General features: G+C 57.1%; 1 protein-coding gene across 14 annotated transcripts; it reads right to left on the minus strand.

Moving 5' to 3' along the window:
- Positions 1 to 637: 637 nt before the first annotated feature.
- Positions 638 to 14,190, minus strand: LOC116241324 (uncharacterized). Of its 14 annotated transcripts, none has more exons than XR_016463489.1 (6): positions 11,817 to 14,190; positions 11,264 to 11,733; positions 10,871 to 11,142; positions 7,613 to 7,840; positions 6,492 to 7,491; positions 4,751 to 6,370 (listed from the first exon to the last, which is right to left on the minus strand). XR_016463489.1 is itself a non-coding variant. In XM_090134209.1 (4 exons), the coding sequence occupies exons 2-4, from the start codon at positions 10,913 to 10,915 to the stop codon at positions 10,281 to 10,283; spliced, it is 429 nt and encodes a 142-aa protein (XP_089990335.1). In that variant the 5' UTR covers positions 10,916 to 11,142; positions 11,264 to 14,190; the 3' UTR covers positions 10,258 to 10,280. The 14 variants fall into 14 exon arrangements, 1 of the variants encoding a protein (XP_089990335.1); XR_016463488.1 differs by having other exon boundaries at positions 11,264 to 11,344; positions 11,429 to 14,190; XR_016463491.1 differs by having other exon boundaries at positions 10,871 to 10,956; positions 11,040 to 11,142; positions 11,264 to 14,190.
- Positions 14,191 to 14,472: the final 282 nt, after the last annotated feature.

The raw sequence follows: 14,472 nt of genomic DNA on the forward strand, positions 1-14,472 counted from the left end.
CCTGCAGGAAATACTGCTGCCTGCTGATGGCTGACATTGCACTTGGGTTTGACCTATGACTCAGCAACCACTGGGGTGATGAACCATTTTAGGGTGGCAGGCAGAGGTTAAGTGATAGCTGTGCCTTCTAAAACGATGTTGAGAAGACAGCAGAAATTAATAAAAAAGCATCTCCCATTCCATGAAACTCTGCTACTCGCTGGGGTGTGCTTCATCCTGTACGCAGTAATTGCACCGTCAGACCAAGAAAATCATTACTATCAGTTACTGGTGAGTCCTTGCTTTGCTCCTGCTCTGTGTGGCATTTGGATGCCCTTTAAAGAGGAACTTGTGCTGCTCTCCAGTTGACTTGGGTCAGCAGCTCCTCGCAGAGCAGCACGGAGGGCCTGCCGTTTACAGACCTGTATTCATGCTGCTGAATCACAAAATACTTGCAGAAAAAGGGAATTAATGAGCTGTGCAATGAGGAACGACCTTCCCACCCATGCTGTGCCCTCCTTCTCCCTTGCCTGAGGGCATGGCAGGACTTGGGGGAGAGCACACAGTATGTAAGAAAACTGTACGTAGGGATGAGTGCTGGGAGCGGAGTTACTGAACAGCTTGTTGGTGATGCGGACTAGAAGAAGCAGCACGGGTGTAAGGAATGAGAAAGTTTATTCTGAAGGTTGTTCAATTAGTCTTTAATTGTGTGCTGGCTTCTCGCTGGTTGTCTGGGGGTGGAGGCAGGAAGGCTGCCAGTCTTCGTGGCTCCTCACCTTCCATGCGGGTCTCAGCAGCGCTGGGTTCCGGTGCTTCCTTCTCTTCTGGATGTGGTGTCTGTGGTGTTTCTGAATTGGGCCCATCCATCCCTGTTGGCCTCTTGTTCCGTCCTCGTCTTCAGAGCTGTGTTTCACACAATCCATGTGGTTCCTGGAGGCGCTGATGTGTGCAGTAGTGAAGGTGGTGAGAGCTGTTGGGCTGTGCATCTGCAAGCGAGAAGGGGAGGAAGGAAGAAAGGAGCAGCCTCCTGCCCTGCTTCCCTGTGCTGCCCTCCCCTGCACAGCCCTGCTCACCGGGTTGCTGCTCTGAAAATGGTTTCCTTATGCTTTTAGGGCTCACTGTGTCAGCAATGCCACGTTGACACGGCCACTGCAGTCAGGTGGTGTGGTGCCAGCACCTGCAGTGGGGTCAGGACTCAGCAAAGCAGACTACGAGGTTTGGGGTAAGACCAGGAAGATGCTGGGGAGCTTTGATTGTCATGTACGAGCATGACAGGCTACAGTATGGATCTGACTTACTTTCTTTGTAGGACACCAGTTTGGAGGGCTGAGCTCCAGGGCTTTGTGTCATCTGGAGCCATTTGTGTTGGGCTGTCCATCTGCAAGGCAGAGGGGAGGAATGAAAGGAGCAGCCTCCTGCCCTGCTTCCCTGTGCTGCCCTCCCCTGCACAGCTCTGCTCACCGGGTTGCTGCTGTGCCAGCCGTTTCCAGTGCTGTCTGGGGCTGCAAAATATCCCCAAGGCTGTGTGGAAAGGGCCACTGCAATCAGCGGGTCAGGTGCCAGCACCTGCAGTGAGGCCAGGACTCAGCAACGCAGCACCAAATGTTGGGGTGAGGGCTGGGGGATTTTTGGGAGCTTTCATATTACTGTAGGAGCACGACAGGCTGCAGTATGGATCTGACTTATCTTTTTTGGAGGGCACCAGTTTGGAGCGCTGAGCTCCAGCACTTTTGGGTCATCTGGTGCCATTTGTGATGGGCTGTCCATCTGCAAGGCAGGGGGGAAGGAATGAAAGGAGCAGCCTCCTGCCCTGCTTCCCTGTGCTGCCCTCCCCTGCACAGCCCTGCTCACCAAGTTGCTGGTCTGCCAGCCATGTCATTGGCCTTGTGTCAGGGGCTGCCTGTGTCCAGGGCTGTGTGGAAAGGGCACTCCAATTGGCAGGTCTAGTGCCAGCACCTGCAGTGGGAACAGGGCTGAGCAAAGCAGCACCAAATATTGAGGTTGGGCAAGGGGTCCTTGGGCAGCTTCCATAGTCCTTTAGGAGCACAAGAGGCTGGAGTTTGGGGCTGACTTACCTTCTTTGTAGGAAATGAACACCAGTTTGGAGGTGAGCTGAGCTGCATCAGTTTTGGTCATCTGGTGCCATTTGTGTTGGGCTGTCCATCTGCAAGGCAGAGGGGAAGTACAAGAGGAGCAGCCTCCTGCCCTGCTTCCCTGTGCTGCTCTCCCCTGCACAGCCCTGCTCACCACGTTGCTGGTCTGAAAATTGCTTCCTTGGCATCTGGGGCTCATTGTGTCACCAATGCCACCTTGATACGGGCACTGCAATCAGCAGGTCCAGTGCCAGCACCTGCAGTGGGGTCAGGATTCAGCAAAGCAGACTGAGGATTTCGGTAAGAACAGGGGGATTTAGTGGAAATTCCATCATCCTGTACGAGCTTGACAGGCTGCAGTATGGATCTGACTTATCTTTTTTATAGGATACCAGTTTGGAGGGCTGAGCTCCAGCACTTTGGGGTCCTCTGGAGCCATTTGTGTTGGGCTGTCCATCTGCAAGGCAGAGGGGAAGGAATGAAAGGAGCAGCCTCCTGCCCTGCTTCCCTGTGCTGCCCTCCCCTGCACAGCCCTGCTCACCAGGTTGCTGCTCTGAAAATTGCTTCCTTGGCATCTGGGGCTCATTGTGTCACCAATGACACCTTGATACGGGCACTGCAATCAGCAGGTCCGGTGCCAGCACCTGCAGTGGGGTCAGGATTCAGCAAAGCAGACTGAGGATTTCGGTAAGAACAGGGGGATTTAGTGGAAATTCCATCATCCTGTACGAGCTTGACAGGCTGCAGTATGGATCTGACTTATCTTTTTTATAGGATACCAGTTTGGAGGGCTGAGCTCCAGCACTTTGGGGTCCTCTGGAGCCATTTGTGTTGGGCTGTCCATCTGCAAGGCAGAGGGGAAGGAATGAAAGGAGCAGCCTCCTGCCCTGCTTCCCTGTGCTGCCCTCCCCTGCACAGCCCTGCTCACCAAGTTGCTGCTCTGAAAATTGCTTCCTTGTCCATTTGTGGCTCAGTGTGTCAGCAATGCCATGTTGACACGGCCACTGCAGTCAGGTGGTGTGGTGCCAGCACCTGCAATGGGGTCAGGATTCAGCGAAGTAGACTAAGAGGTTTGGGGTAAGAACAGGAGGATCTTGGGAAGCTCCAATTGACCTGAAGGAGCAGGACAGGATACTTTATGGATGTGACTTACCTTCTTTGTAGGGCACCAGTTTGGAGGGCTGAGCTCCAGTACATTTGGTCATCCGGAGCCATTTGTGTTGGGCTGTCCATCTGCAAGGCAGTGGAGAAGGAATGAAAGGAGCAGCCTCCTGCCCTGCTTCCCTGTGCTGCCCTCCCCTGCACAGCCCTGCTCACCGGGTTGCTGTCCCCAGGGCTGTGTGGAAAGGGCCACTGCAATCAGCAGGTCCGGTGCCAGCACCTGCAGTGTGGCCAAGACTCAGCAAAGCAGCACCAAAAGTTGGGGTAGGACCAGGGGTCCCTGGGGAGCTGCCAGGGTCCTGCAGGAGCGAGGTGGGCTCCAGCTTGGGAGCGACTTATCTGTGCTGTGGGTGAGCCCAGGAGCGTCTGGCCGTCCTGCTGTGTCCCTGTCCCCGTGTGTGGCTGTGAGGCAGAGGAGGAGCAGCCCCATCCATCCCCATGGCTGCTCCTGCCCGCCACAGCCCTGGCTCCCTCGGGTGCTGGGCGGCGATCTCTGGCTGGCACTGCCCTTGTGGTCAGCATTCCGGGCTGCTGTGACACCAAGCTGGCTCTGGAACGCAGCCCCCCCAGTGTTGTGCTCTTGTGACATGGCTGTGCCAGCTGCAGGCTGCTTCCTGGAGCTGCTGGCTGCCCCTGGGAACGTGGCCGTGCCATAGCAGGGCTGGTGCTGCCTGGCATGGGGCTGCTGCCTCCCGCCGTCCGTGTAATAAATGATCAGTTGTTCACCCCTACATGTCTGACGGTGCTTTGGCCGTGTCAGCATGAACGTCACTGCGCGGTCTGTGAGAAGAGGAAGGCCATCTTTGGCATCCAGCTTTCCAGTGTCACTGGGGGGCTTTAATTTCAAGTAGCCAGGGAGGGGATCCGCAGTCCATCCCGCTTCCAGGCTGCTGGTGAGAAGAATGGATGGTGTGGGCCTGAGCTGGATCCCAGGCCAGTAAGGCAGCACCAGAGGGGCAGGAGAAGAGAGCTGCAATTGGTGAATGTGCCTCCATGGGAGCCCAACTCAAATGCCTGCACACGAATGCACAGAGCATGGGGAAGGAGCACCAAGTGTGGCAGGTGTGTGTGTGCCTACAGGGCTCTGATGTCCCTGGCATCGCTGGGATCTGATGGGAGGGCTGACATGGCTGGAATGCAGGAATGGAGCAAGCTCCTGGCGGACCTTATAGCGGCCTTCCAGGACCTGAAGGGCACCGGCAGAAAAGCTGGGAGGGACTTTGTACGTGTGCAGGAAGAGACAGGATGCGGAGAAATGACTTCAAAGTGGAGGAGTAGATTGAGAGTAGAGATTGGGAAGAAATTCTTTCCTGTGAGGATGGGGAGACAGTGGCACAGGTTGCCCAGCCAGGCCGTGGATGCCCCGTCCCTGGAAGCACGGAAGGCCCACCTGCAGGGCAGAGGAGAAGGCAGAAAGGAGCAGCCTCCTGCCCTGCTTCCTTGTTGAACTCCATCCCGTCGGCCCCAGCCCAGCAGTCAGCCCGTCCAGGACTCTCTGTAGGCCCTTCCTAATCCCAGGCAGATCCACAGTTCCCCATCGCGGTGCCATCTGCAGACGTACTGAGGGTGCACTCAGTGCCCTCGTGCAGGTCCTCAAGAAAGACGCTGAACAGGACAGGCCCCAGCACCGACCCCTGGGGAAGCCATGCTGGCTGGGCCTGATCCCCGCTTGTCCTGCACGTGGCCCGGGATCTCTTGCAGACGATCTGCTCCGTAGCCGTGCCTGGCACAGAGCTGACAGGCCTGCAGTTCCCCACGTCCTCCTTATGGCTCTTCTTGGAGATGGGGTCCCGCTGGCAAGCCCCCAATCCTCTGGGAGCCCTGCAGTTGACCAGGAATGCCAAGAGATGATGGAAAGCGTCTCGGCCACCACCTCCAGCAGCTCCCTCAGCAGCCTCGGCTGGATCCCAATGCACTCATCTCCACGCGCCAGGCTGCTGTGTTAGGCCTTCCCACAAGGAAATGCTGTGTTGTCCTTGTTTCTCCGAGCGTCACTGCTAGCCTCAGTGCCTTGGAAGAGCTGTGCAAAGGAAACGGTGGTGCTAATGCCAGAGCAGCCACCTGCTCCCATCCTGCAGCTTGCAAAACTCCTGTCCTGCTGAGGCTTTCAGGTGATTTGTGGATTTGGAGGGGAGAAATCTAGAAGGCAGCCCCAAAGGAGAGGAGAAGCTGCTCAGAACTATTTGTCTTCATGGAAAGCCGTGGCATCAAAGCAGGGGGAATAAAAGTGTGAGCTGTTGAAGCAGGGGACTTAGGTGCATGAAGGTGCAAGCAAGGCCGAGAGCTTAAGGTGCTGTGTGAGATGGGGAAGCCCTGCAATGACAGGAGTGCTGCGTTTCAGTGCCTGGTTGGAGATGTTCTGCTCCGAGAAGTCCATCAGGAGCGCCTTGAAAGGGAAGCTGGGTGCCATGAGCAGCTGTGTTAGCAGTGAGGGGGGCTGGGGATGTCTGGTGAGAGCGGTGGAGGCAGGGAAGGGCATTGCTGTGCTGTGCTGAGTGTCCCAGCATTCGGGTGCATGGAGATGCAGTAATATCTAGAGACAACGACTGTAAGGAACCCCTCTCGCCCCCCCAAAGTTTGCACTGTGGATGCCACAAGACGGAAGAAGCAGCACAGGTGTAAGAAATGAGAAAGTTTATTCTGAAGGTTGTTCAATTAGTCTTTAATTGAGTGCTGGCTTCTCGCTGGTCGTCTGGGGGTGGAGGCAGGAAGGCTGCCAGTCTTCGTGGCTCCTCATCTTCCATGCGGGTCTCAGCAGCGCTGGGTTCCGGTGCTTCCTTCTCTTCTGGATGTGGTGTCTGTGGTGTTTCTGAATTCTGCCCATCCATCCCTGTTGGCCTCTTGTTCCGTCCTCGTCTTCAGAGTTGTGTTTCACACAATCCATGTGGTTCCTGGAGGCGCTGATGTGTGCAGTAGTGAAGGTGGTGAGAGCTGTTGGGCTGTGCATCTGCAAGTGAGAAGGGGAGGAAGGAAGAAAGGAGCAGCCTCCTGCCCTGCTTCCCTGTGCTGCCCTCCCCTGCACAGCCCTCCTCACCGGGTTGCTGCTCTGAAAATTGCTTTCTTGGCATCTGGGGCTCATTGTGTCACCAATGACACCTTGATACGGGCACTGCAATCAGCAGGTCCGGTGCCAGCACCTGCAGTGGGGTTAGGACTCAGCAAAGCAGACTAAGAGTTTTGGGGTAAGAACAGGGGGATCTAGTGGAAATTCAATCATTCTGTACGAGCATGACAGGCTACAGTATGGATCTGACTTACCTTCTCTGGAGGACACCAGTTTGGAGGGCTGAGCTCCAGCACTTTTGGGTCATCTGGTGCCATTTGCGTTGGGCTGTCCATCTGCAAGGCAGAGGTGAGGTATGGGAGGAGCAGCCTCCTGTCCTGCTTCCCTGTGCTGCCCTCCCCTGCACAGCCCTGCTCACCGGGTTGCTGTCCCCAGGGCTGTGTGGAAAGGGCCACTGCAATCAGGTGGTCCGGTGCCAGCACCTGCAGTGTGGCCAAGACTCAGCAAAACAGCACCAAACGTTGGGGCAGGACAAGGGATCCTTGGGGAACTTCCAGTGCCCCTCGGAAGAGGCCTTTGAGGCTGACTTATCTGTCCTATGTGGCACGCAGACCAGATGAAGAGCTGAGGACAGGCGTGTGTCCTGCTCGGGTTCCATCTTGGTGCAGATGCCCATCTGCAAGGCAGAGGGGAAGGAAGGAAGAAAGGAGCAGCCTCCTGCCCTGCTTCCCTGTGCTGCTCTCCCCTGCACAGCCCTGCTCACCACGTTGCTGGTCTGAAAATTGCTTCCTTGGCATCTGGGGCTCATTGTGTCACCAATGCCACCTTGATACGGGCACTGCAATCAGCAGGTCCGGTGCCAGCACCTGCAGTGGGGTCAGGATTCAGCAAAGCAGACTGAGGATTTCGGTAAGAACAGGGGGATTTAGTGGAAATTCCATCATCCTGTACGAGCTTGACAGGCTGCAGTATGGATCTGACTTATCTTTTTTATAGGATACCAGTTTGGAGGGCTGAGCTCCAGCACTTTGGGGTCCTCTGGAGCCATTTGTGTTGGGCTGTCCATCTGCAAGGCAGAGGGGAAGGAATGAAAGGAGCAGCCTCCTGCCCTGCTTCCCTGTGCTGCCCTCCCCTGCACAGCCCTGCTCACCAAGTTGCTGCTCTGAAAATTGCTTCCTTGTCCATTTGTGGCTCAGTGTGTCAGCAATGCCATGTTGACACGACCACTGCAGTCAGGTGGTGTGGTGCCAGCACCTGCAATGGGGTCAGGATTCAGCGAAGTAGACTAAGAGGTTTGGGGTAAGAACAGGAGGATCTTGGGAAGCTCCAATTGACCTGAAGGAGCAGGACAGGATACTTTATGGATGTGACTTACCTTCTTTGTAGGGCACCAGTTTGGAGGGCTGAGCTCCAGTACATTTGGTCATCCGGAGCCATTTGTGTTGGGCTGTCCATCTGCAAGGCAGTGGAGAAGGAATGGAAGGAGCAGCCTCCTGCCCTGCTTCCCTGTGCTGCCCTCCCCTGCACAGCCCTGCTCACCGGGTTGCTGTCCCCAGGGCTGTGTGGAAAGGGCCACTGCAATCAGCAGGTCCGGTGCCAGCACCTGCAGTGTGGCCAAGACTCAGCAAAGCAGCACCAAAAGTTGGGGTAGGACCAGGGGTCCTTGGGGAGCTGCCAGGGTCCTGCAGGAGCGAGGTGGGCTCCAGCTTGGGAGCGACTTATCTGTGCTGTGGGTGAGCCCAGGAGCATCTGGCCGTCCTGCTGTGTCCCTGTCCCCGTGTGTGGCTGTGAGGCAGAGGAGGAGCAGCCCCATCCATCCCCATGGCTGCTCCTGCCCGCCACAGCCCTGGCTCCCTCGGGTGCTCGGCGGCGATCTCTGGCTGGCACTGCCCTTGTGGTCAGCATTCCGGGCTGCTGTGACACCAAGCTGGCTCTGGAACGCAGCCCCCCCAGTGCTGTGCTCTTGTGACATGGCTGTGCCAGCTGCAGGCTGCTTCCTGGAGCTGCTGGCTGCCCCTGGGAACGTGGCCGTGCCATAGCAGGGCTGGTGCTGCCTGGCATGGGGCTGCTGCCTCCCGCCGTCCGTGTAATAAATGATCAGTTGTTCACCCCTACATGTCTGACGGTGCTTTGGCCATGTCAGCATGAACGTCACTGCGCGGTCTGTGAGAAGAGGAAGGCCATCTTTGGCATCCAGCTTTCCAGTGTCACTGGGGGGCTTTCATTTCAAGTAGCCAGGGAGGGGATCCGCAGTCCATCCCGTTTCCCGGCTGCTGGTGAGAAGAATGGATGGTGTGGGCCTGAGCTGGATCCCAGGCCTGTAAGGCAGCACCAGAGGGGCAGGAGAAGAGAGCTGCAATTGGTGAATGTGCCTCCATGGGAGCCCAACTCAAATGCCTGCACACGAATGCACAGAGCATGGGGAAGGAGACACAAGTGTGGCAGGTGTGTGTGTGCCTACAGGGCTCTGATGTCCCTGGCATCGCTGGGATCTGATGGGAGGGCTGACATGGCTGGAATGCAGGAATGGAGCAGGCTCCTGGCGGACCTTATAGCGGCCTTCCAGGACCTGAAGGGCACCAACAGAAAAGCTGGGAGGGACTTTGTCCTGTGCAGGAAGAGACAGGACGCAGAGAAATGACTTCAAAGTGGAGGAGTAGATTGAGAGTAGAGATTGGGAAGAAATTCTTTCCTGTGAGGATGGTGAGACAGTGGCACAGGTTGCCAGCCAGGCCGTGGATGCCCCGTCCCTGGAAGCACGGAAGGCCCACCTGCAGGGCAGAGGAGAAGGCAGAAAGGAGCAGCCTCCTGCCCTGCTTCCTTGTTGAACTCCATCCCGTCGGCCCCAGCCCAGCAGTCAGCCCGTCCAGGACTCTCTGTAGGCCCTTCCTAATCCCAGGCAGATCCACAGTTCCCCATCGCGGTGCCATCTGCAGACGTACTGAGGGTGCACTCAGTGCCCTCGTGCAGGTCCTCAAGAAAGACGCTGAACAGGACAGGCCCCAGCACCGACCCCTGGGGAAGCCATGCTGGCTGGGCCTGATCCCCGCTTGTCCTGCACGTGGCCCGGGATCTCTTGCAGACGATCTGCTCCGTAGCCATGCCTGGCACAGAGCTGACAGGCCTGCAGTTCCCCACGTCCTCCTTATGGCTCTTCTTGGAGATGGGGTCCCGCTGGCAAGCCCCCAATCCTCTGGGAGCCCTGCAGTTGACCAGGAATGCCAAGAGATGACGGAAAGCGTCTCGGCCACCACCTCCAGCAGCTCCCTCAGCAGCCTCGGCTGGATCCCAATGCACTCATCTCCACACGCCAGGCTGCTGTGTTAGGCCTTCCCACAAGGAAATGCTGTGTTGTCCTTGTTTCTCCGAGCGTCACTGCTAGCCTCAGTGCCTTGGAAGAGCTGTGCAAAGGAAACGGTGGTGCTAATGCCAGAGCAGCCACCTGCTCCCATCCTGCAGCTTGCAAAACTCCAGTCCTGCTGAGGCTTTCAGGTGATTTGTGGATTTGGAGGGGAGAAATCTAGAAGGCAGCCCCAAAGGAGAGGAGAAGCTGCTCAGAACTATTTGTCTTCATGGAAAGCCGTGGCATCAAAGCAGGGGGAATAAAAGTGTGAGCTGTTGAAGCAGGGGACTTAGGTGCATGAAGGTGCAAGCAAGGCCGAGAGCTTAAGGTGCTGTGTGAGATGGGGAAGCCCTGCAATGACAGGAGTGCTGCGTTTCAGTGCCTGGTTGGAGATGTTCTGCTCCGAGAAGTCCATCAGGAGCGCCTTGAAAGGGAAGCTGGGTGCCATGAGCAGCTGTGTTAGCAGTGAGGGGTGCTGGGGATGTCTGGTGAGAGCGGTAGAGGCAGGGAAGGGCATTGCTGTGCTGTGCTGAGTGTCCCAGCATTCGGATGCATGGAGATGCAGTAATATCTAGAGACAACGACTGTAAGGAACCCTTCTCGCCCCCCCAAAGTTTGCACTGTGGATGCCACAAGACGGAAGAAGCAGCACAGGTGTAAGAAATGAGAAAGTTTATTCTGAAGGTTGTTCAATTAGTCTTTAATTGAGTGCTGGCTTCTCGCTGGTCGTCTGGGGGTGGAGGCAGGAAGGCTGCCAGTCTTCGCGGCTCCTCAACTTCCACGCGGGTCTCAGCAGCGCTGGGTTCCGGTGCTTCCTTCTCTTCTGGATGTGGTGTCTGTGGTGTTTCTGAATTGGGCCCGTCCATCCCTGTTGGCCTCTTGTTCCGTCCTCGTCTTCAGAGCTGTGTTTCACACAATCCATGTGGTTCCTGGAGGCGCTGATGTGTGCAGTAGTGAAGGTGGTGAGAGCTGTTGGGCTGTGCATCTGCAAGTGAGAAGGGGAGGAAGGAAGAAAGGAGCAGCCTCCTGCCTTGCTTCCCTGTGCTGCCCTCCCCTGCACAGCCCTGCTCACCGGGTTGCTGCTGTGCCAGCTGTTTCCATGGCCGTGGGGCTGCCTGTGTCCCCAGGGCTGTGTGGAAAGGGCGACTGCAATCAGGTCTGGTGCCAGCACCTGCAGTGGGAACAGGGCTGAGCAAGGCAGCACCAAACACTGAGGTAGGGCAGGGGGTCCTTGTTCAGCTTCCATGGTCCTTTAGGAGCACAAGAGGCTGGAGTTTGGGGCTGACTTACCTTCTTTGTAGGACATGAACACCAGTTTGTTGGGCTGAGCTGCATCACTTTGGGTCATCTGGTGCCATCTGTGTTGGGCTGTGCATCTGCAAGGCAGAGGGGAGGTACAAGAGGAGCAGCCTCCTGCCCTGCTTCCCTGTGCTGCCCTCTCCTGCACAGCCCTGCTCACCAGGTTGCTGCTCTGAAAATTGCTTCCTTGGCATCTGGGGCTCATTGTGTCACCAATGACACCTTGATACGGGCACTGCAATCAGCAGGTCCGGTGCCAGCACCTGCAGTGGGGTTAGGACTCAGCAAAGCAGACTAAGAGTTTTGGGGTAAGAACAGGGGGATCTAGTGGAAATTCAATCATTCTGTACGAGCATGACAGGCTACAGTATGGATCTGACTTACCTTCTCTGGAGGACACCAGTTTGGAGGGCTGAGCTCCAGCACTTTTGGGTCATCTGGAGCCATTTGCGTTGGGCTGTCCATCTGCAAGGCAGGGGGGATGGAATGAAAGGAGCAGCCTCCTGTCCTGCTTCCCTGTGCTGCCCTCCCCTGCACAGCCCTGCTCACCAAGTTGCTGCTCTAAAATGTTTTCCTTGGCCCTTTGGGGCTCACTGTGTCACGAATGCCACGTTGACACAGCGACTGCAGTCAGGTGGTGTGGTGCCAGCACCTGCAGAGGTCAGGACTCAGCAAAGCAGACTAAGAGTTTTGGGGTAGGAACAGGAGGATCTTGGGGAGCTTCCATGGTCCTGTATGAGCACAACAGGCTGCAGTATGGATTTGACTTATCTTTTTTTGCAGGACACCAGTTTGGAAAGGCTGAGCTCCAGCACTTTTGAGTCATCTGGAGCCGTTTGTGATGGGCTGTCCATCTGCAAGGCAGAGGGGAGGAATGAAAGGAGCAGCCTCCTGCCCTGCTTCCCTGTGCTGCCCTCCCCTGCACAGCCCTGCTCACCAGGTTGCTGGTCTGCCAGCCGTGTCAGGGGCCTTGTGTCAGGGGCTGCCTGTGTCCCCTAGGCTGTGTGGAAAGGGCACTCCAATTGGCAGGTCTAGTACCAGCACCTGAAGTGGGGTCAGGACTCAGCAAAGCAGCACCAAATGTTGGGGTGAGGGCTGGGGGATTTTTGGGAGCTTCCATGATGTTGTAGGAGCACAACAGGCTGCAGTATGGATCTGACTTATCTTTTTTGTAGGGCACCAGTTTGGAGGGCTGAGCTCCAGTACATTTGGTCATCCGGAGCCATTTGTGTTGGGCTGTCCATCTGCAAGGCAGTGGAGAAGGAATGGAAGGAGCAGCCTCCTGCCCTGCTTCCCTGTGCTGCCCTCCCCTGCACAGCCCTGCTCACCGGGTTGCTGTCCCCAGGGCTGTGTGGAAAGGGCCACTGCAATCAGCAGGTCAGTGCCAGCACCTGCAGTGTGGCCAAGACTCAGCAAAGCAGCACCTAAAGTTGGGGTAGGACCAGGGGTCCCTGGGGAGCTGCCAGGGTCCTGCAGGAGCGAGGTGGGCTCCAGCTTGGGAGCGACTTATCTGTGCTGTGGGTGAGCCCAGGAGCGTCTGGCCGTCCTGCTGTGTCCCTGTCCCCGTGTGTGGCTGTGAGGCAGAGGAGGAGCAGCCCCATCCATCCCCATGGCTGCTCCTGCCCGCCACAGCCCTGGCTCCCTCGGGTGCTCGGCGGCGATCTCTGGCTGGCACTGCCCTTGTGGTCAGCATTCCGGGCTGCTGTGACACCAAGCTGGCTCTGGAACGCAGCCCCCCCAGTGTTGTGCTCTTGTGACATGGCTGTGCCAGCTGCAGGCTGCTTCCTGGAGCTGCTGGCTGCCCCTGGGAACGTGGCCGTGCCATAGCAGGGCTGGTGCTGCCTGGCATGGGGCTGCTGCCTCCCGCCGTCCGTGTAATAAATGATCAGTTGTTCACCCCTACATGTCTGACGGTGCTTTGGCCGTGTCAGCATGAACGTCACTGCGCGGTCTGTGAGAAGAGGAAGGCCATCTTTGGCATCCAGCTTTCCAGTGTCACTGGGGGGCTTTCATTTCAAGTAGCCAGGGAGGGGATCCGCAGTCCATCCCGCTTCCAGGCTGCTGGTGAGAAGAATGGATGGTGTGGGCCTGAGCTGGATCCCAGGCCAGTAAGGCAGCACCAGAGGGGCAGGAGAAGAGAACTGCAATTGGTGAATGTGCCTCCATGGGAGCCCAACTCAAATGCCTGCACACGAATGCACAGAGCATGGGGAAGGAGCACCAAGTGTGGCAGGTGTGTGTGTGCCTACAGGGCTCTGATGTCCCTGGCATCGCTGGGATCTGATGGGAGGGCTGACTTGGCTGGAATGCAGGAATGGAGCAGGCTCCTGGCAGACCTTATAGCGGCCTTCCAGGACCTGAAGGGCACCAACAGAAAAGCTGGGAGGGACTTTGTACGTGTGCAGGAAGAGACAGGATGCGGAGAAATGACTTCAAAGTGGAGGAGTAGATTGAGAGTAGAGATTGGGAAGAAATTCTTTCCTGTGAGGATGGGGAGACAGTGGCACAGGTTGCCCAGCCAGGCCGTGGATGCCCCGTCCCTGGAAGCACGGAAGGCCCACTTGCAGGGCAGAGGAGAAGGAAGAAAGGAGCAGCCTCCTGCCCTGCTTCCTTGTTGAACTCCATCCCGTCGGCCCCAGCCCAGCAGTCAGCCCGTCCAGGACTCTCTGTAGGCCCTTCCTAATCCCAGGCAGATCCACAGTTCCCCATCGCGGTGCCATCTGCAGACGTACTGTGGGTGCACTCAGTGCCCTCGTGCAGGTCCTCAAGAAAGACGCTGAACAGGACAGGCCCCAGCACCGACCCCTGGGGAAGCCATGCTGGCTGGGCCTGATCCCCGCTTGTCCTGCACGTGGCCCGGGATCTCTTGCAGACGATCTGCTCCGTAGCCGTGCCTGGCACAGAGCTGACAGGCCTGCAGTTCCCCACGTCCTCCTTATGGCTCTTCTTGGAGATGGGGTCCCGCTGGCAAGCCCCCAATCCTCTGGGAGCCCTGCAGTTGACCAGGAATGCCAAGAGATGATGGAAAGCGTCTCGGCCACCACCTCCAGCAGCTCCCTCAGCAGCCTCGGCTGGATCCCAATGCACTCATCTCCACACGCCAGGCTGCTGTGTTAGGCCTTCCCACTAGGAAATGCTGTGTTGTCCTTGTTTCTCCGAGCGTCACTGCTAGCCTCGGTGCCTTGGAAGAGCTGTGCAAAGGAAACGGTGGTGCTAATGCCAGAGCAGCCACCTGCTCCCATCCTGCAGCTTGCAAAACTCCTGTCCTGCTGAGGCTTTCAGGTGATTTGTGGATTTGGAGGGGAGAAATCTAGAAGGCAGCCACACAGGAGAGGAGAAGCTGCTCAGAACTATTTGTCTTCATGGAAAGCTGTGGCATCAAAGCAGGGGGAATAAAGGTGTGAGCTGTTGAAGCAGGGGACTTAGGTGCATGAAGGTGCAAGCAAGGCCGAGAGCTTAAGGTGCTGTGTGAGATGGGGAAGCCCTGCAATGACAGGAGTGCTGCGTTTCAGTGCCTGGTTGGAGATGTTCTGCTCCGAGAAGTCCATCAGGAGCGCCTTGAAAGGGAAGCTGGGTGCCATGAGCAGCTGTGT

Source organism: Phasianus colchicus, chromosome 1 (assembly GCF_987193195.1).
Source record: "Phasianus colchicus chromosome 1, bPhaCol1.hap1.1, whole genome shotgun sequence".
Classification (NCBI taxonomy): domain Eukaryota; kingdom Metazoa; phylum Chordata; class Aves; order Galliformes; family Phasianidae; genus Phasianus; species Phasianus colchicus.

What these genes read in the sequence shown, in the direction of transcription:
- LOC116241324 (XM_090134209.1), bottom strand. Translation starts at nt 10,915, where the DNA reads ATGCAGCTCAGCCCAACAAACTGGTGTTCATGTCCTACAAAGAAG. An exon ending in GTTCATGTCCTACAAAGAAG is followed by an intron (nt 10,752 to 10,870) that starts GTAAGTCAGCCC and finishes TTCCCACTGCAG; the next exon opens with GTGCTGGCACCAGACCTGAT. An exon ending in GCTGGCACAGCAGCAACCCG is followed by an intron (nt 10,566 to 10,652) that starts GTGAGCAGGGCT and finishes TCTCACTTGCAG; the next exon opens with ATGCACAGCCCAACAGCTCT.